This window comes from Prinia subflava, chromosome 6, assembly GCF_021018805.1.
Source record: "Prinia subflava isolate CZ2003 ecotype Zambia chromosome 6, Cam_Psub_1.2, whole genome shotgun sequence".
NCBI classification, from domain to species: domain Eukaryota; kingdom Metazoa; phylum Chordata; class Aves; order Passeriformes; family Cisticolidae; genus Prinia; species Prinia subflava.
In genome coordinates, this window is record NC_086252.1 from 7,918,060 (window position 1) to 7,943,668 (window position 25,609).

Below are 25,609 nucleotides of genomic sequence, written 5' to 3' on the forward strand. Positions count from 1 at the left end.
GGGAAGCCCTGGGAAAAGTCCTGTAAAATATCTTTTCCCTATCCATTTGGAACTACAAAGTTATTACATGATTCAAATCCTTCACCCCCCTCAACTATAGGAACAGCATCTAAGAAAACATTCATGGAGAAGTGAATAGTGAACATGTATTTAAAAAGAGAGGGGTGATTCTGGGAAAAAAAAAGTTTTTAAATAACAATGCCAATGAATTTGGGCTCAGGTCAGAAGTCACTCGCAGTGTTTGCCACCTGTGCTGTGTGAAATGAGCGATTTGATCTTGGCCCAGGCAGTATGTGACGTGTATTTCCCAGCTGTAGGTGTTTGGAAACACACTGTTAGGTTATGTAATGTTCAGGGAAATGGCTTGCAAAATTGCTTGGGGATTTAGGAATACAAATCCCATTCATTTCCCATGGGGCACCTACTCTGTGAAGCCTCCAGACAGTTTGAAAATCCCACAGTGCTTATGTTTGAGTTAATATATTATGGGCGTGTGCATGCCTGTGCATGCAGATTCCTGCTCATCATAATTGATTTCCTTCCTGCCTCTTGCAGATGTTTTTCCCCAAGGAACTTCAGAAACCCATGGACAAGATGTTAGGCCTTCTGACAAAAATGAAATATTTCAGACACCAGGTTGAATCTGGCATTGATCCATTGCTACAAGCTATTCATTCCCTGAAAAAGCTCCAACAGTCCAGGAAAATGCCAATGACCAAGGTATGTGTAGTCTGCATGTGCTTTTGAGGCAAAATACCACTGAAATGGTTTCCACAGTAATTTCTTACCCTAGAAGCCACAGGTGCCTTAAACCATAGATCCTGTTTCAAAGCAACAGTGTTGTGAGAAAAAGCTGTATCAAACTTATCTCTGGAAGTGCTCAAGGCCAGGCTGGCTGGAGCTTCTGGAAGGTGTCCCTGCCCATGGCAGGAGGTCGGAACAAGATGAGCTTTATGGTCCTTTCCAACCCAAACCATTCTGGGATTCTGTGTTCTGGGAGGGTTTTGGTTTTGGAGCAGTGGGACCATCATGAGTGGGGAACACCTGGAGCAAGAATGTCTTGAAGGAGGGAGGACTTCCAGCAAAATACTGGAAGGATCAGCTGGTGAAAACAGCTGAACTGCCCACTAAAGGCAAACCCACCAAAGTCAGCAGCAAAAAACTGCCTTAGCTTTAGTGTGCATTCGATCACACCCGAAGCCTTGAGACTGCCCAAAACATTCTGTACAAACCCATTACTGCTCTGACAGCTGCAGTAACTCCAGGGTGCACTGCCTTCACCCAGCACGGTGCCCAATCCATCTCTGATCCACAGTCCAGGGGAACACAAGTGACAGGAATGGTTCCTGGTCATCATTCTGCCTGCACATTGCAGAGCCACGTGCAGCCGTGGACTCGATGGGGACACTGATGTGACATCCATGTGACAAATCCGTGTTGTAACCCAGGTGTGTGAATGTCAGCAGGCACACATTACAGGGAATTTCTCTGCACACATTGTAGGCACTCCCCACACTGGCTGGAAATAAATGTGCCCCCTCTGTCATAATCAAAAAATGCATGATTTCTATGGAAGGTTCCTATTTTTATAAAGGCAAACTTCCCATAAGAAAGCAGTATAAAAATGTTCAGTCCTTTCCCCCCCATTTCTGTTATTTCTCTCCAAGTGGGGTGCTTTCAGCATGCAGGATTTATGTGTATTTTGTCTTTTCTGCAGGCGTTATTTAAACCAAGCAACTTGAGGATAACACATGGCACTTTTAAATCCATGTCAAAAGTCCTCTGCAATCAGGAGATCACACCCCTGTTTTTTGAGTCTTTGCTGCCAGACTTTGGAGACCCTGTAAGCAACAGTTCTCATGCAGAGGACGTCCATGTCCAAAAGCTGATGAGGAAATACGGGATTCCTCAGGATTCCAGTAAGTCTGGCTTTTCCCTAGGGCACAAACGTTTCAGAGCTGAACTCTGCTATTTCCAGACAGATCTAGTGCTGAGCTATTCTCCACATGTCTCTGAGGGCTGCAAGTGCTCATTATTTATGGTAGCTGAAGATCTGCACTGCCCTAATTATTGGTGGTTTATTTCCATAAATGTTCAAAGGGAAAAGTGCCTGTGCAGCTGAGCAGTGCTTGACACTGCACTGTCTCCCATTTGTTGATGATCTGGTCCTAGGGCTCGACAGGTCACTGCTTTTTCTTGATGTGTAGTTTTTCTGACTGTACTGACATTATTAGCTCCTCTGAGTTCACAAAACTCCATTTAACCTTCGAGCAGATAATGTTGGCTCAAACAGTGAGACTCCTCTTGTCTTGAGTTCAGCAACAGGAGATCTTGGGGGTGGATTGCTTTTGTCAGGATGCATTAGATCAGTCAGGGAAGAGGGCCCTGAAGTCATTCACTGGCCACAGCAACAAGCTGGGCAGATGGGAGAAAAAACACACTGGGAGCTTTCTTGTGTCTGGTCTGTTTGTTCTCTGTGCAATTTGTTTGTTTTTCTCCCCTTGCAGCCCCATTTTGCTTATCCTTTTACCTGGACCTGGTCAAGACCCCGACCGGAGCTTTGATTTGGTCTTTCTTAAAACCAATGGTGCTTGGGAAGATCCTTTTCACACCAGATACCCCAGAAACTCGAGCAATCATGGGAAAGGTATGGCTCTGTTCCAGGACACCAGGATATACCCACTCCAGCGGGTTGTAATTTATCTAGCATGGGCTTGTTTCCCTTGGAAGCTGCTTTCTCTGTGTTTGGAGTATTAATCAAATTATCTTTTCCCACTTGTCTTGCTTGGCCAGATGAGTCATCTTTTGTCTTTGATTGAATCTTCCCTCCAGACGCTGCTGTTAGTCTAATATTTATAGGACAGTTGCTTAAGGCCTTCAGTTTCTGAAGTTCACCCCATATTTTCAGCCAGCAGGAGAGATGTGTCTCCCAGGACAAATGCTGTAACCAGTGCTTGTTCACAGGCACACCAGTGGTAGAAGGAGAGCAGATATTCAAGACATACTCTAAATATAATATTTTTAAGTACTAGCATAAATTCATTGTGTTAAGGGGCATCTGGCAAAACAATGAGAGGATGCTATGAAAAATCCTAAGGAAAACAAATTTGGTCTCATCTGTTTTATTGATTTATTTATGGATTAAAATCAGTAAGGCAATGAATAAATTAATCCTTATATGTTGTGGGCTTCTTTTTTAGTCGAATGCAACCTTGGAGCAGATGGCTGAGTTAGCCCTGAAGTCCCAGGAGTGGCTGGATCAGTCTCCTGTCATCATGAATTCACTGACCAAGTTAAACCAGACAGTTCCAATGATCAAGGTATGACTCCCTACCTGCCCTCTGTCTCTTGCCAGGAGGGAACTGGGAGGATGGATTTGTTCACTGAAGTGAGCTGGGGTTCCAGGGACATCCTAAGTCAGCTGGGGAGACCCCTCTCAGCATGTCCTGGACTTCAAAGTTTCTGTGCCTGCCTGTTCCCTTAACAGAGACGCTCCTGACTCACCTTTCCCTGCGAATTCTCTTTCTCAAATGAACTGTTTGTAATAAGCTCCCTGACCCTGGCCTTGCTGGGGCCTGCTGGAGGCCTAAGATGAGCAGGGAACACTCTTCAGTTTGTAAATTAACTTTCTGCTTGATGGAGTGATCCAGCCAGCCAAGACCAGGCAAGAAATGACTTTTTCAGAAAATGAAACAGTATCTATAATAAGCATGTAGTTCTGGGTACACACATAAGAGCTAGGAGATGTTTTGTACCTCAGTGAATGTAAATGAAATTTCTCTTTCCCCCTCCTAAGACGCCTAGCCTTGCTTGGATACAGAAAGCAGTAGACTGTAATGTTACACACACTTGTTTCCCATTCTCTGTAGTAAAAATTGCATCCTTTTCTTCCAAAAACGAGATCCCTGGAACCCAAAAGCATTAGCAGTTAATTTTAGGGGCTAGAATTCACTCTAATTTCCATGGCACCAAGAGAAGATCCAGAGTGGATTTTGCAAAAGTGAAATTAAATATTCTCTGCTGATTGGAGTCATTGGTGGAATAGTGACATTTTCAGCCAAACAAAAACCTGTGCTGATCTCCAAGTTGAGTTTTGGTTGCCTACACATTGTTCACTGGCTGTGTTCACGGGACTTAAAATAGACACAAGGGCCATTTGCTTCTAGAATAACTAAAATTATCCATGATGTTTTTGATGGGACTCCAGTGCCTGGTGGAGACTCAGCAGGCATCTTTCCTTGACTCAGAGAAGCACTGCCTTGGACTCAGAGAGCTGAGACTTCCAGAGAGCTCTGACATCCTCATTGCTGGCATTTCAGAGTGAGGGGAGTGGGGAGGAGGCTGCACAAGTGCTCAGTGAAGGCAGCTGCTCTGTTGAAGTTTAGAAGCACACAGTGAGCTCAGGAGGCCTTTGGTTAAATTGATGCCTTTTTCTTTTCCTGCTTGTTTGATAGAATGCCCTGCAGAATCCCTTCGTGCAGGTTTTTATCAAGCTGATGGTGGATTTGGATGCAGCTGAGCTCCTGAGTCAGATAAATGAACTGGGTAAGTGTGTCCAGATGTGCTGCCCTCTTCCTTCCTTGTGCTCCAGGTCTGGGAGCTCCAGAGTCAGCCAGCTCCAGCCATCCCCTGGTCTGCTCTTCTCTGGCCCATGTTGGAGGCTCCAGGGCAAGGCGATCCCAGCTGTGATCCAGAGATCTTCCAGGGAAAAGACTCTTAGAGAGCAAAGTGCTGGTGGGAGGAGATGTTTCTCCTGGGTGTTAAGGGGTGGAGGGATGGGAGGCTTTGCCGCGGTGTGTGGCCACTGGAGGACACTGTTTAGCTGTAATTATGACTTCAAATGAGCTACCTGGGACTGCTGCAAAGTGTTGAGGAGAGCTCCCTTGCATGGCGGCGAGGTTCAGATGAAAAGTTCTCTAGGGCAGAAAAGCCAGAGGTCAGATAAATGCACCCAGGCCGATGGAACCAGAGGCATCAATGCAGGGGATGCTGTGCTGCAGTTTGCAGGTCTCTGGTGGGTTTGCAAGGCCCTTCAGGGTGACCTTTGCTGCCGTGCACTGTGAGAATCACCAGCAGCAGTGGTGGTGGGTACAGCATGGGGATCACAGTCCCTCCCTGCCTGGCCTCGCTGTCCCGAGCTGCGTTTGCAGTGAGTGGCCAGGAGTGTCACCATCAGTCTGGACTGTGCCAGCGAGGCCCAGCAGCAGCCAGGAGTGACTGTGGTCTGCTGCAGGCATTTGCATGCAGTTGGTGATGACCCCTGTGTTATTCATGAGCAACAACTCCTGCCTTAACTCCCGGTAAAGCCACGGTGCCTGCAGCAGCTGTTCCATATTAGTTACCTTGCATTATGCAGCCACCTTTGAAACCTGCCAGCAAACAGCAGCATCTTTATTAACTGCAGCAGCAGGTTCAGTCCACACATCAGCACGGCACACACAGCTCTGCCTTGATGTGCTTGGATAAAGCACGTCCTCCCCCGAGACACGGCAGCTCAACAGGAGAGTTGATTACATCCTGAACCAGAGGGTGTGGAAGGAATGGTGAGCACCACGAAAGCCTCAGCAGCCTAGTGGGGCCTTCTGATTTGGGATGGCTGTCACATCCCACTGCTGGCATCCTCCCAAAGGCAAACTCACGAGCATATTACAAATGATTAACATAAAAACTGGGTCAGCAGCAAGCCTTCATTGCGTTGCAGAGTGCAGAAATGTATTTCACACTTCACATCCAGTACCGTGGGCTTTGGTTTGTTTCCTTCCCTCCTTTCTGGTGTCATGGTCAGTGTGAAGGAGTGGAATGATGGAGTGGATTTTGTGCTGGGTGTGCTGATGCTGGAGGGTTTGTCTGTGGGATGTTTTTCCTAGATGACATCCGGCTGGAACTGCAGAACAACGCCGACGTTGTGGATCAGCTGAACACTTTGGCCGCCCTGGCTGTGAACGTGTCCTCCTGCGTCTCCTTCAACCGCGTGCAGGCAGTGCAGGACTTGGATGAGATGGAAGCGGTGGCTAAGGAGCTCTTCCTGAAGAACGAGCTCTTTGCAAGTATGTGACAGTCCCAAGTCCCCCTGGTCAAGTAAATTCACCTGACAGAGTGTGGGAATGCAGCGTAAAATATTTGGCTTTTCACCAGCAGCTGTTGTGGTCGCAGCTCCCACCACACTGGAGTTGATTTGGAGCAAGCGTGTGTGGGACCTGCACACTGAGGCCATGGGATAGGACAGACATTGTTGAGAGAGAAATAAAACTAGAAACAAGTCTCAAATGATGACCTTACAAATAGACCAGATATTTTGGAGAAATAGAGCTATGAAAGATGTATTGTAGTAGGACCCATGAGGGGTATTTTTAGATAATTGGCTTAAAAGGCATTAGCAGCATTGTGTGGCAAAAGCTGATAGGCCTAAAACACTTATAATGTATTGTAATTAGAAAATAGTTTAGCTTCTGATTTTGATGGTGTGAATTGTAGTATCTGTACCATCTCACCCTTCCCATGAGACTGCAAATGGAATAAAGGTCTTTAAAATGCCACCCAGGAGCCCCGTCTCTAGGTCAGAAAAAAAGGATAATCCAACATTACACCTCCACTGTCTGTGGTCAGCTGGTGATTTCTCTTGGTTAATTCTCAGTTTGAATAAAATCCCACTGCCCCAAGGTGATCTTTGTGCAGCCACTTTCTTTCGAGCTCCCACGGGAAAAGGTGCTTTAATCAAGAAAGGTATCACAGAATCATTCAGGTTGGGAAAGACCTTTAAGATCCTCGAGTCCAACTATGAGACAATTCAATTTATTAGAAGGTCATAAATCACTTGAGCTATTCCAGCCAAGCACCATAATGGTGTACTGAGTCTTCCCAGTCACACTTTTCACATTTGTGGGATTGGATTGTGGGATCAGACTGCAGAGAGGAGTGGAGGGAGCAGGAAATAGGAACTTACCTTGGTATCATCAATACATCTTAATATTTAAACAAGGCCCTCAGTTAGGATTTGCTCATAAATCCTGTGACCTGTTTGGTTTTATAATTCATAAGTCAGAGGTAGATAGAAACCTCTGCTTCTCATGGAACTTCAAACCTTGGTAATATTTGTAGCAGTAGCATATATAGTAGCAGTTTTCTTCTCTGCTTTTCCTCCGTTCTATCCTATGTCTTATATATGGAATAACCAGGAAAAATGTTCTGGATAGAAAATCTGTGAGGAAGCCTCATAAAAACGAGGAGCTCCTCTGTATCTGTGTGTGCTGCTCCTGAGCTGTCTCCTCCAAAGAAAAGCCTTTTCCCTTTCTTTTCCCAGGCATCATTTTCAAGCTGCCTTCAATCCCTGGCCGCTCCACCCAGGGGGGCCTGTCCCTCCCTCCTGTGCTCAACTACACGATCCGAATGAGCAGCAGGATCACCCAAACCACCAACAGGATCCGGGAGCGCATCTGGACCGTGGGCCCGCACAACTCCACCTCCCAGAGCCAGATCTACAGCCGCGCCTTTATCTACATCCAGGACAGCATCGAGAGGGCCATCATTGAGCTGCAGACTGGCAAGAAACCAGAGGAGATCGCTGTGCAGGTCCAGGCCATGCCTTACCCCTGCTACAACAAGGATATGTGAGTTTGGGTGGCTTTCACCTTCGTGTTTTGTGTCAGCTCGTCTTGTCTGACTGGTGGACTTCATCAGCTGTGCTGATGTGGTTTCCTTAATACCATGCTCACGTAGCATAAAAATAATTTAATTCTGTTCAGTTGGGGGTTTTTCTCAAGGGGTTGAAAAAAAGAGGGAATTTTTTACTCCAAGATGGTTCGGTTAGTTTGCCTAATCTTTTGTTTTCAGTGCTCTTTTTATACCTGGATTGTGGTGGTAACTGTAGGTTTTAAAGCAGGTAAAACTCCCTGTCCCTGTTTCACTACACATAGTGGGGTTGAAAGTTGGCAGAACTTGGGTTAAATACAAGTCTTGGCTTGTTCTGCAGGTGTTCACACGCAGACAATGCAGCACTTAGAAAGTGGATTTATTGGGGGAAAAAAGGTGCCTAGGTTTAGGAGCTTTACAGTGGGCAAACTGAGTGGAAAACACACAGGGCAGAGATTTCAGTGTCCATCAGGGAGCCCTGGAGGATGTTCAGCAAGAAGTTTTGATAGATGTGGGGGTCACTGTGCCCTGACTGAGGGTCTCCCTTGGAGCAAAAGGATAGCCTGGACCAGGGAGCTTTTCCTACTGAAAAACCTCCATGCCAGCTCTATGAGCCAAAAGATTTTTGGGGAGCTATAAGATACCATTTAGGAGCCACAGCAGACCTGTTCATCTCCTGTGTCAGCTGCCACTGGAGAGAGCTGGGGACCTTTAACCTCTCCTCAGAGCAGCAGCATGGGAGGCGCCCGCCAGGACACAGGCAGGAAGCATCCAGACCCAATTCTGCAGCAAATTCCTGCCTTACTGCAGAGAGGGAGTTTTGTACAGTGATGAACTGGCTGCTGGAAGCACTGACTCCAGTGCTGTCTGCTCCTTTTTCTTCTTGAGCTGCTGGGAAAACCACTTGCCTTTGGGTTCCCCTCCCCAGCCCGGGTTCAGAGGGACGTGTTTGCTCAATTATTAAAACACCTCAAGGCTTTGGATTTGCGTCCAGCAGAAGTCATCACAAAATGTCTGCTTATGGATTGTTACTGCACAGTTATCATCCTGTAGAGAAAAGGGGTTTATATATATATATATATATATATATATATATAAAAACCAGTACACAAAAGGTGTTGGGCTATGCTGAATTTTTAGGAGCCTTTCCTGGTCCTTGATAAATAAGGCTTCATTTGCATGGAAGCATTTCCTAAAAAGCATTTCCTGGTTTATAGGAAATTTTCAGCTTTGCAGGTAAAAAAAATAATATTAAAAACCAATGTAATGTTCATTTCTCACTGTTATTGTACATTATTCCAGGAATAACACTGATTATGGGTTTTAAGGTTTAGAAATTAAGGAGGAAAGCATAAGCCCTGCAGATGCAGTGAAGGGGATCTCCTGCTGCAAAAACTTGCTTTTTATTGCAAAAGGAGAAATTTATTGTTGGCCATTGTTGTTGGATTTTTTTCTGCACACATTTGGCCCTGGAAGAAGGTTTTAATTAAAATGAGGAGCCAAGAAATGTTCCCTGGGTCTGCCTGTCCTGTGAGGTGCTAGGATAATCTGTAGGAAAACACCCACATGCAGACTCCAACACCAGGAAACATGGCCTGATCATGAAATTTGGCCATTATATCTGTGCACACAGCTGATATTATGGGAATTGTGGCTGCTTGCTGTGCTGATTCCAAAGGGAATGCAGCCCATCAAAAAACCAGGAGATGCCACTGCCCATGGCACTTCCTGCTCCTGCCAGTGGTGCTGCTGAGCAAGGAAATCCCTCTGCAGCTTAAAAAAAAAGAAAAGATTCTGAGCACTCAGGAGTTTGGTGAATAGAAAACCCAATGCAATGGCAAAGGAGTCCTTTTTTTTTTTTTTGTAATTATTAATTTTACTCCACATTTTGAAATATAAGCATGTCTTTTCCTGTGCCAGAGTATTGTTCTGAAAAATATATTCTTGTATAAAGCCTTAATCCCCAGAACATTTGGTATTCAGCTGAAGCCTGCTTTTGCCTTTTACAGGTTCTTAACCAGCGTGACCTACTCTCTTCCATTTGCTCTGATGGCTGCCTGGGTGCTGTTTATAGCTGATTTTGTTAAAACACTTGTTCAGGAGAAAGATCTGAGGCTTTATGAGGTACGAGGAAACTTTCTGGGGCGTGCAGAATTATAAACAGATTTTCCTTTCTCGTGGTTAGTGTGTCTGATGTTCAATATTAAATGGAGCAAAACAAGCATTAAGGAAAATATTCCAGATACCTATTGTTTGACCTGCAGTGTGTGAATTCTGACATTATAACCAAGCTCAAAGCCGTGGAAATGCAGGGTGTTTGCCCTTCAAGTGGAGGGAATATTGCTTTGCAGTGCTGAACACAGGAAACATGGGCACCTCACAAAATTACAGGGTTTCTGAAGATTTAATGCTCTCTAAAAATTGACTTTGAGTCATACCTACTGGGGACAAAGACATGAAAAGTGACTTATTTCCTATCCTTGAAGTTATTATACTTAATATTTCAGAAGGTGCTACATATTACATCAGCTCCTTTGAAATGAAGTTCTTCATTCAGGTTGCCTGTTGGAAAAGAAATGACATTGAGACATTGGGAATTTATTAAATTAATTCAGGTTTTCAGTGTGATCACTGTCGACAGAGATGAACAGCACAGAACTTTTGTCAAACTAAGCTTCAGCAAGCAACAAAAGCTTTGAGCAGATTTGTTTTTTATCCAACACCATGGAAACAAATACTGATTCACCAAAAACACTTCCAAGAAAGGACACTCTGACCTGTGATGAGGTGGAAAATGAATGAACCCCAGTCTGTGCTCCCTGGCAGCCCCCTACTCTAATTTAGGCAACCATTTTCACTGTCTCCAAAGACCAGGGCATCACTAATCCTTTTAGCTGTGTAATAATCCACAAGAAGACACCAGCACCTGTAGTTTCTTCTGGATTTATCAATACAAATTTACAGCTTTATGCAAGTGTGGGGAATTCATCAGCAGATAATATAAATAAATATCTCTTCCTTGTAACCATAGTAATTGAGCTGTTTGTTGTCTTGGGGTTGTGTGAGAAAGGTCTGGTTTCAAAGATATTTGAGAGCTTTTAAGCTTAAGCCACTGGGTCAATTATCATTATTTAAAAAATAACCAAAAGGCTTTAGAAAACTTACAAATCTGAGGCCAGAAGCTGCTTTGGAGCTTGTGGGCTGTGACACTTGATCCTTGCAGGTCCTGTCTGGGCTGTTGTTTTCCAACAGACTTCTTTGCAAACCTTGGGCATTCCTGAAAAGGGAGTGCGTGGTTTATCCCTGGACAGAGCAAGCATGGTCTGGTGGCAGGCTCTGTCCAGAAGCTGGAAAAAGAAACCTATTAGTAGAAAGATCTCTTCATTTCTCTCACCTGCCACTTGTGACTGTTATTTTTACCTTCCCCTCTGCAGTACATGAAGATGATGGGTGTCAACGCCAGCAGCCATTTCATCGCCTGGTTCATCGAGTGTGCCATCTTCCTCCTGATCACCGTCACCTTCCTCATTGTCGTTCTGAAAGTGGGTGAGATCCTTCCCAAAACAGACACAGCGCTCCTGTTCCTGTACCTGATGGACTACAGCCTGTCCATCATTGCCATGAGCTACTTCATCAGCGTCTTCTTCAACAACACCAACATCGCGGCCCTGGTGGGCAGCCTCGTGTACATCCTCACCTTCTTCCCCTTCATCGTGCTGCTCGTCATCGAGAACCACTTGAGCTTCTCTGTCAAGAGCCTCCTGGTGAGTTCTGCTTCTGCACATTTGCAGGCACTGTGTGGGGGCAGACACTCAGTACCCTCCAGCTCCTGCTGTGTCCCAAACACCCTGGAGTTGGGAGCTTTTCTCAATCCCATCAGTGGGTGGGGACAGGCGCCGTAGGAAAGGCCATGGCCTTTTTGAGGGACACCTGGAATTAGCTGTGTCCCGTGACTGAAGGCACTGCTTGTGGAATTTTTGTGAGTCCCCACCTGCCAGCTGAATCACAGTAGTTTGAGCTCTGTACTTTCCCCTTTGGAATTGCAAAGGAAAACAGGCTGCTTTCACCCACTGAAAAACCAGGGTGTCTCAGGTTTGGGTAGCAGGGCGGGCTCTGCCCATTGCTGCCTCAGGTCGTCCTTTGGCTTGCTGTGTCTCAAATCCCTACACGTGGCAGTAGATGTAAAGCCTTGTTTCTTACCAAGGGGCAGAGTAGGCAGGTGTTAGGTTCCAGAAGCCAGACTCGTTTTCTTTGAGTCACCGAATTCAGGAAATGACATCTATTAAAGCAGGTGGTAAAAGAACCACATGGCTCCATGAGGTAATTCTCAAGCACTGCTGTATTTCAAAATAAATAAAGCCCTGTGTGAGGGAGGAAGTTGCATCCTGGGTGTGGAAGCAGAAGAAAGTCAAGCTCTAAGGAGACATTTCAGCCTGTCACCAGGTAGCACTTCCCATCACAGGCCTGGCCCAGTGCTCCTTGTGACTGCTGGGAACAAAAAAAACAAACCCAACACTCATTTTTCTGGCTATTGGAATAACCCAATGAGGTACCTGATGGTTGACTGACCTCCTTCTCTTTGAGATTAATTCACCTGTTTCTTGTTTTCAATTGTGTTTATTCCCCAGAGTCTGTTGTCTCCAACTGCCTTCAGTTACGCAAGCCAGTACATCGCTCGCTACGAGGCACAGGGCATAGGTGAGTTCATGGCAGGCAAAGCCAGGCTTTGAGCTCTCCTGGAGATGATACCTCACTGGCTGGGATGGGTTCTGATTGTATTTCTCATTCCCTCTCTGCAGGGCTGCAGTGGGACAACATGTACAAGTCCCCAATGATTGGAGACAACACTTCCTTCGGCTGGATGTGCTGGCTCATTCTGATAGACTCCTTCATTTACTTCATCCTGGGCTGGTACATAAGGAATGTTTTCCCAGGTAAGGATGCAAAGCATTGAGGGTGCTGCTGTAGCATCTCTTTTGGAGAGCAGTGAGCACAGAGCTGGCCAAGGCAGTGGGACAGTGCACACACTCTGCCCCAGACCAAAGGGAGCACGACTTTGTGCATGCCTGAGCCTATTAATGGCACTGAGAGAGAGCAGAGCAAGGGACAATTAGAGTTTCTGTCACATGGGTGGGTCTCCTGAAGAAGCTGGAGCCAAGGACACAGGAGGGCGTGATTGCAGTCTGGTGGGTGAGAGTGGAGCGTGTTAGACTGCATTTGTCAGCTGAGTGATTTTGAGCTGTCTCACTTACATCATTTGGTTTCAAAAAGTAATTCCTGCCTTGGGCAAGAGCCAGTACATTTGTCTTTTCCTTTTCTTCCCCACCTAATGAAGCAGTCCACTGGCATACTGAAATCTACCCAGTGGAAAATGTAAAGTTCTCCTGCCCTCCAGCTATGGAGTTACTCAGAATAACAAATTAGCGAGTGCTTCCTTTTGTGCCAATCAGAAAAAGTCTCTACCAAGTCCTGGTAGTGCATGAGCATATCAAGAAAGCTCTGTGAAGTTAATTTTTGCTATTTTGAGTGCACCCCAAGAGTGGCACTTTGTGAGGAACAGATACCTGAACGAGACTCCTGTTCCTGCAGGTAGATATGGCATGGCTGCTCCCTGGTACTTCCCACTGCTCCCATCTTACTGGATCGAGTACAACAGCTACCTGCCCTTCTGGAATGAGAAACAGAGAGGCCTGCTCTTCTCCAAGCTGATGTTAAGGAAAGAAGTAACCCTCCCCAATAAGATATGTAAGTAGATACTAGATGCAGGAGCAATAATAACTTCTATTTTGGGTAAACAAAGCCAAATTTGTAAAGGGGCGCCCTGCTCAGAAAACACCATTGATTGTTATTTTGAAGCACAGGAAAAATTGAAGGCTAGTATTCACATGGATGGAGATTTGGCCCTTAAATTATATTCCTTCTTCCTATTTGTTGTGGAGAGTCAGCACTGATTTTCACTTGGATATTTGTGTTTATTTGGGCAGTTTCCTTCCATGCCTGTCTCTCTGTGTAGAAATACACTTTTCTATGGGCAAGCAAATACAGGTTTCCACCTGGCAAAGGGCATGTGTGGTTCTTTGCTTATCTCTTTAAAAATTTAGCCTGTAAAATGTTGAGATCACACATAAAAGCTTGCTGGTTCCACTAACTGAAAATAACTCTGTAGTTTTGCTTCATGTCCTCTAATTTTCTATGCTTGTTTAGTATAAATAAAGTTAGGTGCTCTGAAACACCTAAATATGGGATCTTTTCAGAAGTGATTAATGCCTGTTGTCAGGAATTATTAGACGCTTCAGAAGTAAAAAGGAAAATCCCAGAGAGCTCAAAATGATACAGATTCAGCGACATGTTCTCAATATTCTTGGCTGAAAGGCACCTGCCTTTGCTGTATTTTGGTTTTCTCTGAGGTGAGAGAAGCAGCACAACACCTGCTGCCCTGCAGGAACTGTCCCTGACCCTTCTCTTTGGTGTCAAAGGTGCCCCCCACCCTCATGTGGAACCAGAGCCCACTGACCTCCCCTTGGGAGTCTCCCTCCACGGCATAACAAAGGTTTATGGATCCAAAGCTGCAGTGGACAACCTCAGCCTCAACTTTTATGAAGGGAATATCACTGCCCTGCTTGGACACAACGGAGCTGGGAAAACCACAACCATGTGTGTATCCTTTAAAGCAGCTCTTTGTTATCTTTTTTGCTATTTTGAGTGCTATTTCGAGGGGTGTGGTTGGGTGAGTGACAGGGCAAGAGGGGCTGTACATCAGTGGGAGACTGAGGAAGGTGCTTCACTAGGCCAAATCCCTCATCTAGTTCCACCTTGTTCGTGGAGGACCTCAGCAGTTCCTTCATCTGTTGGAACTCTTTAGGTTCTAAAAGGTCTTTTTTCTGCTTAGGACCATGCTTTTTAATCTGGTGAGATACCTGTGATGCACAGCACAGCAGCTGTTCAGATGTTTTGTTCCATGGCCCGGGATTAGGTTGTTCTGGAAGCTCTGGGGAGCTTGTGCACACACCAAAGCTGGAGTGATACTAGCAAGAAAACTTAATAAAGATACACTTCAGCTGTACAGAGTCATGTGCTGCCTGGGCTGGAATGGCAGGGGATTAATGCATTGGCCTTTCAGCCTTGCTGTTTATAAATTATTATTTGACTTGCTAGATAACAGCACTAAAACAGACCTGTAGAACTTGATTTCTCCACTGATATATATGTGCATATCTCTGAAAGCAACATTAAGCTGATAAATAGAAGCCTTACAAGAGCCAAAACCAGTAAGACAGATGTGTGCTTCACCTCAGCTTATTATCAATTCACCTCATATTCTGTTTGCAAAGCGTAGCAAAGGTGATATGCAGAAAAGTAGAAAAACCTTCCTGAAACTTAGCGCAGGCTTCAAGCCCCGAGTAAGGTCACAAGTTACTGCTTTTTAATGATGGCTAAAAGTCCCAGGAGAGTGAAAAACTCTGTGAAGGTGAAGGGCGGTCTGAGATGCATCTTCTCCCTTTAGTCCCTGCAGGACAGCACCAAAAATGAGCTGTTATGTGCAAGTAGTTATTCTGAGCAGAGGGAGTTTGACTCAGCCCTAGCTTGGTGGGTGATTATTTGCTTGAACGAGATGAAAAGTGCTGCCCACTGTGAGGTGCCTCATCCAGAAGTCCTCTCCCATTTCTCATGAATAATGGCAGTGAAATCAGGCTTGCATGCTCTGCTGTGATCAGTCAGATGAAGAGGTGGTTTTCAGTCTCAGCTGTGGTTACAATATGAGGCTGCCTGGACACTCCAGGCAAACCTCAGAGAATAAAGAGTAACTGCACGGTATGAATTCCCAGTAATTCAGCTGGAAGTCAAGGGCATTCCTGAGTGTGTGGGATGTGCTCTGACCTGGGGAGAGGGAGGCTGAAGCGGGTAAAAGCAGAGGTGAGAGTAGCCAGGGTTAACTTGGAGCTTGCCCTTGCAATCCCACAGGGGGATGTCCATGGATGTTAATTGGCCTCTGCTCTGCCAGAGCATGGCTGGGCAGCAGGACACACTGGTGGGCTGGAAGGAGTGGGAGGGGGGTACAAGGAAACCTTGGAAGTGGTGACAGCTACAGGGCCACATGAAAATAATTCCCCATGGCTTCCTCCTTTCTCTAACTCCCCCTTTCTCTTTCCTTTTCCCTCAGATCTATTTTGACTGGGTTGTTCCCCACGTCATCAGGCACCATCTTTGTGTACGGCAAAGACATCAGGACTGACCAGGAGGTGATCAGGAAGAACATGGGCGTGTGCATGCAGCACAACGTGCTCTTCAACTACCTCACCACCAAGGAGCACCTGCTGCTCTATGGCTACATCAAAGTCCCTCACTGCAGCAAGCAGGAGCTCTACCAAGAAGTGAAGAGGTATAAAAGTAGCAGGGTGGGAGAAGGGAGAGGGAGAGGGCTGTCAAAATTGTTGTGAGGTGGTGCCAGTGGCCCTGCACAGCTCAAAATCGTGGATTGGAGGCCTTGTTGCAGCTCCAGCTTAGAGTTCAAATGGTGCCTTGCTCTGACTAGAGGAATATATTGATACCTTTGCTGTAAGAAAACAATATCTCTTCTCCAGGGGGTTTGCAGGCTGCTGTGGCAATTATTTGGAGATGAATTTATAGGCCTACGGGTCTACTCCTTGCTACTTTACAGTTTTCCCTGGGAAGAGATTTAATCAACCAGTCAGAAAGATGATGTTGGCTTTATTGGTTCTGTGGAGAAATGAAGCAGCCAGAACATCCCAGGGAGTTTGGATCTTGGTGTCTCGCTTGATGGGGCTGAGCCTTTAACCTTGACTTGTCAGATGAAAACTTTGAAAACATCCTCAAAAATGTTTTAAATTAAAATCCCGATGACTGAGCTGCAGGGTGACTCTACCCTGTGACCACTCAGCAGAGCAGTCCTTACTTGAACAGGTTTTTATTTGCAGTTACAGGTGTTTTTCAGTTATTTTCAGATTCCCTGCTTGGAAAAGATGCTTGAAAGACAACTTTTGGGGGTTGTTCTCCCTCTGTTTTCCAGGACTTTGAAGGAGACTGGGCTGTACAGCCATCGTCACAAGCTGGCTGGCACGCTGTCTGGGGGGATGAAGAGGAAATTATCCATAGCTATTGCCCTCCTGGGGGGATCCAGGGTGGTGATTCTCGATGAGCCAACCACGGGGGTGGATCCGTGCTCCCGGAGGAGTATTTGGGAAATCATCTCCAAGAATAAGAAAGGTACTGTGATGAGAGGAGATGTTGCCCAGAGACAAAGGTGACTTGTGTCACTTTACAAAGATGGCTTTGAATTGTGGCTTTTGGAGGCCAGAGAGAACAAATTTTAGGAGACTGGGATTTTGCAGTTCTGGAGGGTTTCTGTAAATTCACAGTGTCATTTAAAAAATAACTTCACCATGGAACACCACTTACAGTACTTTAAAATTTGTCTCTCTTGTTGCCTTTCATCCAATTTCACAAATAATTACCAAAAAATGCAATTGATTTTCACCTGATACTCTGTGTCCCCTCATTCAGCAAGGCTTTCACCTGTCTCACTGTTGAGATAAGGACAGATCTGAGCAGAATGAGATCAAATAAAATTGTTATAAACGTTCATTGTATTAGTTTAACAATGTGGAATTTTTTGCCATGGACCGATTCAGAACAAGGGGAAGCTCTGGAACCCCTGCAGTTAATACTGATGATATCATTGTGTAGGGAAATACAGAAGTTTTTGAGAAAGGAAAGAAAACAACCCAAATCTTTCTAAAATCCAGTTTTGCCATGAAACCAGGTGTTCATCCTGTGGGGACTGTGTTTTCCAGGCAGAACCATCATTCTCTCCACACATCACCTGGATGAAGCAGAAGTTCTGAGCGACCGGATCGCCTTCCTGGAGCACGGAGGCCTCAAATGCTGTGGCTCACCTTTCTACCTCAAGGAAACCTTTGGGGATGGCTACCACCTGACACTCACCAAAAAGAAGGTTTGTGTCTCAGCTGGTCCTAGAGCTCCTGGCAGCTCTGTCTGCAAGGGAATCATCAGGGCTGGTTGAGGGATGTATTGGCAGGAGCTGAGTGATCTCTGTGGCCTTGTGAAAACAGGAATGTCACTGCTCTGCTTTGTTGAAAAAGAACTGGGTCTCCTTGAAGGTTAAAGGCAAGGCTGTGTGCAGAATGTGAACTCTGGAGTTCAGAGGAAAAAGCAGATGGAAGAGCCTATCCATAGTGTCTGGCCTGGGGCAAAGGGTTCTTCTTGCTAGGAGTGGGAGACTCTGCTCTTGCTAGCATTTATTACAGTGCTGCTGGTAGCCCTAGCACACAGATACCATGAGAGACCAGCCTCTCTTTCAGACTGGAGACAGAGAAAATGAAAAAAGACCCATGAGCCAGCCCTGTTTTTCATGGGAAAAAGATTGAGTCGGTGCTGGCAGCCACGTTAAGCTCTCTGGTGGCCAAGCTTTTTCTCTGTTGTACTACAAACCTCTAGGAGTGCAAAGTGGTTGATTCAGCCCAGCCTGGTGAGGTTTTGGATGGACCATGATGGGAGAGTGTCACATGTCCCTTTTTCAAGGGCCAGAACCCACTTTCATCTGCTTTTGATATTTACCCTGACATGTTGGATAGCTGGGCTGAGATCACTTAGCACTTATGCTCTGGGACAGGATTTGAGCTACATCCTGGAAGGTTGACCTTGCAACCTTTTCAGTGACCGGAGAGTGTTTTCCTCCTTTTTCAGAACATGATAGAGGAATGTGACACCGCAGCAGTGACCTCCTTGATCCAGTCCTATCTCCCAGAGGCTTATCTCAAGGAGGATATTGGTGGGGAGCTTGTGTACGTGCTTCCCCCCTTCAAGTCCACGGTGTCAGGGGCTTACCAGGCCCTTCTCAGAGCCCTGGACAGCAGCCTGAATGATCTCCACCTGGGTTGCTACGGGATTTCCAACACAACTGTGGAAGAGGTACGAGCTCAGGAGCTGCTGGATTTGCTGAAATGTCGTGGAGATTAATTTCTCTCTGGTTCTGCTCTCTGGGCACGTTAGGAATTACGTGAGGGTTTCAGGCAGGGAGGAAGGGGTTACACTTAGGTACACATCTATAAATCTATAATGCACTGTCTCACCTTGCTGGAAGCCTTTTGATGTTTTACCCAGAAAATGAGGCACTGGAGTTAGACTAAGGAGAGAGGAACACACCTTTCTGCCCACGGGAAATCTCTGGTCAAACAAACACATTTAATTGCATCAGAAATAAAAAATAAATGATGAGCAGTGATGACCCTTGTCTTGCAGAAGGGAGGGAGGGAGATTGTTATCCTCTGGCTCAGAATTTCTTGCTTTCTTTTAAGGTGTTTCCCTAAGGCAGCAAGAATAATCTGTACATCATGTCTCACATGTGAGGGGTGCCACAACTGCACACTCCCAGCATGGGGGCAGTGGGACTGTCAGGAGCTAGAGGGTGAATATCCCAGGAAAACAGGTTTGAGTTCCCACTGCTGCAGCAGAACAGAGACAGGAGGTGACAAGGAGCTGGATGACAATTTTATATGAAAAATAAAGTTAATAGAAAGAGGATTATCGTACATAACTGCTGCACCAACTACAGCTACAAAGCAGGAGAGTGGATTCTGGTAATTGTTTTGGTAAATGGAGTCATTTAGACAAATTTTCCTTCATATTTCTGTGCTCCACAGGTGTTCCTCAATCTGACAAAAGAGCTAGTGAAGGACCAGCAGGAAGATGCTGTGCTGCCCCATCAGATGCCTGGAGTCAGTGGCCACACTGCTGGTGACGAAATGTCTCTGAGCACAGACACCTTCACAGAAAGAGACGGTACTCAATCACCTGCAGGGTTTATTCCAGATTTACTGCAGATGCAAACGCTGACAGATGGGCTGGTTTGAGCTCCCTGTCTTCTTTCTTTGTTGAAAACCACATTTCACCCAGCCAGGAATCACAAACCCTATAAATCACTGGAAATACAGCACTAATCAGTCCTTTTTAGATCCCCTGCTTTGGAATAGTCTGAATCACAGGATAAATTACTAAAGGGGTTTTGTTTGCATCTGCCTTCCTTTAAATTGATCCAGGTTTTAATCTAATCAAATACAGCATGTGGGTGAAAGAGTAAATGTGTACCTCTGAAAGTAATTGCCACAATAGATGTAGAGGATTATTTCCCCATAACTAGTAGAATTGGAAAGAAACTTCATGGAAATCCCTTAGTCTGTTGGAAAAGCAGCACAGCTCAGAGTTGGATCCTCCTTTCTGCTTTTTGCTGTGCCCCAGACATTGCAGTTTGGTAAAGAAGCCCAAGGGACCAGAGAGTGGGGTAAATTCAGAAGAGAACCAAGCTACACCACTATCCCTGCAAGTTTGAGACCTTTGGTCCCAACCCAAAAATGAGACATACCTGGCTGCCATGCTTGGTTAAAACCATTGTTTTGTACTTATACTGTTTATACTTAGGAAGGCATCCAAGGGACAACACAGAAGTATTTTTATACTTTTCAAAGCTGACCTGCACTGTAAATGTTACTGTAAACAGTTACTTGTGTAGAAAAGTGTTTTGTTTCACCCCTAAAAATGGCTAAAAAGGATTTGCTTCATGGTGTATTATATAGGTTAATATTTCATAAAGAAGAATAGCTGGCATGGGATTTGGCTCTGCTTTTAGTATACCACAAAGCTTGTCCATGCAAGGGGCCCAGTGGCCTGTGCTTGTTTTCTTATTTCAGAATTAATTTTGTTATCTATTTTTCTGGAGACCTGCTTTTTAAATTCTGAAAAATTTCAGCTCGCAAATCTAAAAGAAAAATGTTTCCTCTGTAAGTTGCAGCTGGGTAGGTAGGATGGAGATAAGTTATCTCATCTGGAAGCCTGTGTTCCTCTTGCAAGGTCTCACACTGAAAGTCACTACACGTACACATTTGAAATTTAACAAAATACTGGTGTTACATGAGCTTGTGACTGGAGTCCTGTCCCACACCCAATCCTGTGTTTGTTGCACCTTACTAGTTTGGATTTGCCACCTGTAAATGTGTGCAGGAAGTGAGATATCCTCCCAGAGTGCTCTAACCATCACTTCCCTGTGTCTTGGTTTGGAAAGGCAGAGAAAACTGGAGTTTCCCTTGGAATGGAGAATGTAAAACCCCCTCCCTTCAAATTACTATAATTTTTCAATTTGGAGCTTTCAGGCAAAAAATATAGGAATAGGAATAACAGTTCTTCACTAGGAATGGTAAAAATGCAAAGGCAGTAATACAAAAAAAACCAAAACAAGCAAATAAACAAAAGTCCTAGAAAACCCTGGTGGAGTCAGGAATACAACCTGACACTCTGTTGGTCAGGGTGTTAGAAGCAGTCCAAATAAATCCTTGTGGAGTGACAGATGTGGTTCTGTTGGAGTAGAGATGATCCTGTAGACAGATTCAGTAGTGGTGAGATGAGTCCGCTCTTCCTCTGGGAATCCAGTGGAGAAGAGGATGCCTGGGGTCCCTGTGTCCCCATTTTTATCTGGGTAGGGAATGGTTGGCTCCTCCCCACTGGGTGGAGCATCTCACAATGGGATGATGTACTGGGTCATGTCACTGGTGAGCCTTAATGGCCCATTAACAGAAGATAACCTCCAGAGGGTGGACGAGGTTGATAAAGAGATAAGAAACACTGCCCCACCTGGTTTTAACAGCTGGGATATTATCAGAAGGCATCCACCCTGCTCCCCTCTCTTGGAGTTTCAAGAGGTAAAGAAAAACCTGCTTTCCACAGATGAAATAGAATACACATTATTTTGGTTACATAACCCAAGACACCCCGCATTGCACAAGCACTGAGCCGTGACCAAATGCCCTCCTCTGTGCCCAGACCAGCTCCTGATCAGGTCCAAGAGCCTGCGGGGTTTGCCGCTGCTGCTGAAGAGAACCTCAGCCCTGTTCATCAAGAGGTTCCACCACACCCGGCGGGACGTCCGCGGCTTCATCGCCCAGGTCATCCTCCCCGTGCTCTTCGTGATGGCTGCCATGGGCCTGGGGACACTGAGGACCAAGGAGACCGAGTACCCCGAGCTGCTGCTGTCCCCCTCCCTGTATGGCACGGCTGACCAGGCAGACTTCTTTGGGTGAGTGCTGGTCCCCAGCATCACCGCTCCCCTGGGCTCGGAATGCGCCCTGCAGGGTCATTTCTGAGCACATTTCTGAGACATTTCAGCCAGTGTCCTGCACACAGCACACAGAAACCCTGTTCCCGAGGGATCTCTGAGGAGTTGGCTTGGGTCAGACCAGAAAGCTCCAGAAAAAACAACCTCCCTGCTGGATTTAACTATGAAATGTCTGGGGAATGTTCTTGGTGTTTCCCATTGGAGCCCTTCAGCCCTGTAACAGCCACAGAGATTTTCTTAATATATACATATATGCTCCTCCCCCAGTGTGAGATGGGGTACCCACATCATTTGCCTCCAACATTACAATTCTGGGATCAAATTCTATCCATCTCGTGAGCATTGCCGTCCTCTCTGTTAGCACAGGATGTGCTTTCCTGGCCAGGCCCTGCTGGTCCAAGGCACATGGGCAATTGGAAGAGCATGTGCTTTTCCAGGGTTATTAGGATGTCACCACTGAGTTATTTCATTCATCTTAAAAATCCTGTCACCAAAACAACTATAATTGGTATCGTTCTGTTTTCATGTTGTGAACTTCTTCTTTCTTCAGCAATCCTCAGCTCTAAGTCACAAATATAAAACTTAGCTCTAAAGCCATCTGCTCTAGGTGTTCTTCCCAGGATTCCTCATACCTTTCCACTTCAGTCCTGCTAGATGGGAGAATGAGGCAGAGCTGCTTGTCCAAGTTCTCTGTTTCTAATGTTCCCTGCTTCTTCTGGTGGATCATTGCTGGAGAGCTGGGGCAGAACAATCTCCTTGAATGGTCAAAAAAGTGGATGTCACGGATCAGAGACCTGATTGAGACAGGGCTGCAAGCAGTGCCCAAAAATTGCAGCAGATTCTTTTTCCCTGTACAGAGAATCCTGATTGTCCAAAAGTATCTTGCTTGGATCTGGAGGCAGCAAATCCCTGGAGTAGCTGAGGTGATGAGGGCTCCTTTTAAACCTGTGTGCCTGTCCTCACGCACTGCGTGTCCTTCAGTGCTGCTTCCACAAATACTCAATTATTCAACATCTTAAATCATGTTTTCATTCAAACACAGTTTTCCTCTGCTCTGTGGTGGTGGAAGCTCTTTGAACCTTTTCCTGTTTTCTGTTTTTCTTTGTTTATTCTTAGGAATTTTAATGAAACCACAGCTGGTTTAGTTTCTTCGATGCTGGCGTTCCCTGGGACGGATAACACGTGCATGAACGAAAGCAATTCGTAAGTAGTTCTGGGGGTTTTGTCCACTTCAACTCCGAACCTGCAGGAGAATTGGCATGCCACTATTAGCCATCAGACCTTAATAACCATCTTTGATCATCGACAGGATTCTCATGCCTTGGACTCCTGCATTATTAGGAGTGATAAGGAAGCAGCTTTGGTGGTGGCAGGATGCCAGGATGAAAACAAGCAATTCTCCTCTCTGGGAAGTGCTCCTTGCCGCCCCAATAATTCCAATTATAACGTGAGCCCACACAGCAAGCTCTCAGCACAGTGTTTGTTACCTCTGTCTAGAAGCTGTGCCATGAGGGCTGGTTTGTTTTGGGCTTTGCAGATAAATTCTCAGGGTGGTAAAATCCTGGGCAGACTTGAATGCTCGTGCAGGCAAATATTTACCCTGGGTGTTTGCAGTGACTGCCCAGGCAACACAGCCCATCACAGGAGTGTCCAGGGATTGCCACAACAATAGCCCTTATTTCTGGGCTGGTTTCAGATGCTTTTGGCCTCTGAGTGCCAATTCCTTGCACTGTCTGCTGTAGGAATGAAGTGGTGCCTGGATTCCTTCTGATAGCCGAGTGCAGGCGCAGGGAGCAGCAGGGAGGGCTCTCTGCCAAGGGGCACTGGAGGCAGCAGGAGGCTGGGGATTCCCTGAACCACCCAGAGCTGACAAGAAGCTCTGCTTTGCTGCTGGAGCTGCTCAACTGCCAGCCCTGCTGTCATTAAACATGACAGCAATTAGCTTCGTTTGCACACCTGAGCACAGAGAGCCTCAGAGGAAAATGTGTTCCTTTCCAGGCAGTGTTTAACAGAGGACATGCTTGGCCAGTGGATTACCAGTGGAAACCAGAGAACTAAGTATTCTGCCTGCAACTGCACAGATGGCATCCAGGTAACTTGGATAAACCCAAAAGTGAGAAAGTGAGGGGGCTTGGGGCATAACTGGGGGCCTTGTTTGTTGGGAGTGGTTTTATGGGCTGGCACGATGCTAAGGGGGACTTGGCATTCCAAGTCCTCCTGTCTCTCTTTGGCCTTGTTGAATTTGTACACTGGATAACCACTGTCTGCACCAGTCTGGGGACAGAGAAGGAAACAGCATCCTCAGAAGATTCACACCCCAGCATCCCTGCCTTGCTCCCCGTGGTGGGAAAAGGTTCAGTGGTGTTTTTGAGTGTTGTATGATTGTCCCTTTTGACAGAGGTGAACGTGTGTTCAAGAGGAAGATTTCATCTTACACAAGCATGTCACTATATAAAATCACAGCAGCTTTTGCTGCTTGCTCTTCACAATTTAAGCAAAGTCTAGATCTGCTCCTTGTTCGAAATATTAATGATTAATAATATTAATTATTTACATGACAGTGTCACCTATAGAGCCAGATATGGGCACTGCTGGGATTTGCATGCACATGGGAAAAGGCAGATTCTGCCCCAAGGGTGTTAAAGTTTTACAGTTTTACAGTTCAGTTTGGGGTTGAGCTCTGCTCCCTCCAGTGCTGTTCACCTGTCCTCAGCTTTTTTCCACAGCAAATAAACTCATGGCACAACATGATGCCTTTTAACATAAAGGATGTACTTAGTTGAACATTTCTAATCATTCTTTAAAATGCGGCTATTTTGTGCCGTTTTCTGGACATACACTTAATTTCACATCATTAAAAGTATTGGCATATTTTCTCCAGCAAGTTGGGATGATGTTCAAAGCTGACTCTCACCTCTAGCAGGCACAGGCAGGTGTTCCTCAGCATGGAGGAAGCTATTTTGTGTATTCAGATGAGCAGATGCACAATGGGGGAGTCCAGGGCTTTTGTTGGGGATGAGCTGAAGGAAGCAGCCAACATGCTGTCTAGGAGGACACTTCAACCTCATGAAACACTGATGTGACTTTGGCCCTCAGCATGCTAAATTATATATTCAGGACTAATTCAAGGTTTCTCCAAAGCCCAGGAAAACATTTCCAGTGACTGACAGTAAAGCAGAAATGGAAGATGAGAGTTTGAGGCCACCACAGAGTTTTCTGCTCTGTGAGTTGTTTTGCCCTCTGCAGTTGTCTGTGCAGTCACTCTGCTAAGCAGGATCAGCCTTAATTCAGCCAAAATCTTCCTGCGTAGCATGAAGCACATTTCAAGGTCCCACTGACGCCAGTAGAGCTGAAGGGTGGATTTAAGCAGAGGTTGTTTTTAAGCACATCCCTGAGTGTGTTGGGGGCAGCGTGCAGGGATGTGTGCTGTGTGTCCGTGCACCCTGGCTTGGGAAGGAGCAGCCTGGGCAGGAGTGAGGCTCAGGCCCAGACTGCTGCCATGGCAGGCTCTCGATCTTGCCCTGACTTGCTGGGTTTTAGTTAAAACAAAACCACTGAATTTTTTCTCTGTTTGCCTCCCCTCAGACGTGTCCACAGACAAACTACACTCCCCCTCACAGGAGGACCTTCTCCACACGGACACTTTACAATGTGACAGGGCACAACGTGGAATCCTACATCCTGGCAACCACCAAAGACTTCCTGCAGAAACGGTAGGGCACAAACTCCCCTCACTCTGCCCTGAATGGCGCTGGGAGCAAGGCAGGGCATCCCACACGTGTCACATCCCCTCTGCCTGAAGAGGTGGCAGTGCAGGAGGGGTTTGGAATCTGTGAA

General features: G+C 46.0%; 1 protein-coding gene across 1 annotated transcript in view; it reads left to right on the forward strand.

The window, feature by feature from the left end:
- Positions 1-25,609, forward strand: part of ABCA12 (ATP binding cassette subfamily A member 12) — a 79,313-nt gene that overhangs the window by 34,818 nt on the left and 18,886 nt on the right. Inside the window, exons 17-38 of the mRNA XM_063400098.1 lie at positions 556-720; positions 1,718-1,919; positions 2,508-2,647; positions 3,201-3,320; positions 4,455-4,545; positions 5,868-6,047; positions 7,301-7,607; positions 9,639-9,753; positions 11,064-11,393; positions 12,258-12,327; positions 12,429-12,563; positions 13,219-13,374; positions 14,106-14,283; positions 15,791-16,009; positions 16,658-16,854; positions 17,442-17,602; positions 18,355-18,579; positions 19,311-19,449; positions 21,481-21,733; positions 22,889-22,975; positions 23,771-23,864; positions 25,358-25,485. Coding sequence (XP_063256168.1) covers positions 556-720; positions 1,718-1,919; positions 2,508-2,647; positions 3,201-3,320; positions 4,455-4,545; positions 5,868-6,047; positions 7,301-7,607; positions 9,639-9,753; positions 11,064-11,393; positions 12,258-12,327; positions 12,429-12,563; positions 13,219-13,374; positions 14,106-14,283; positions 15,791-16,009; positions 16,658-16,854; positions 17,442-17,602; positions 18,355-18,579; positions 19,311-19,449; positions 21,481-21,733; positions 22,889-22,975; positions 23,771-23,864; positions 25,358-25,485 — 3,692 coding nt within the window. The remainder of the gene's footprint in view (positions 1-555; positions 721-1,717; positions 1,920-2,507; positions 2,648-3,200; positions 3,321-4,454; positions 4,546-5,867; positions 6,048-7,300; positions 7,608-9,638; positions 9,754-11,063; positions 11,394-12,257; positions 12,328-12,428; positions 12,564-13,218; positions 13,375-14,105; positions 14,284-15,790; positions 16,010-16,657; positions 16,855-17,441; positions 17,603-18,354; positions 18,580-19,310; positions 19,450-21,480; positions 21,734-22,888; positions 22,976-23,770; positions 23,865-25,357; positions 25,486-25,609) is intronic.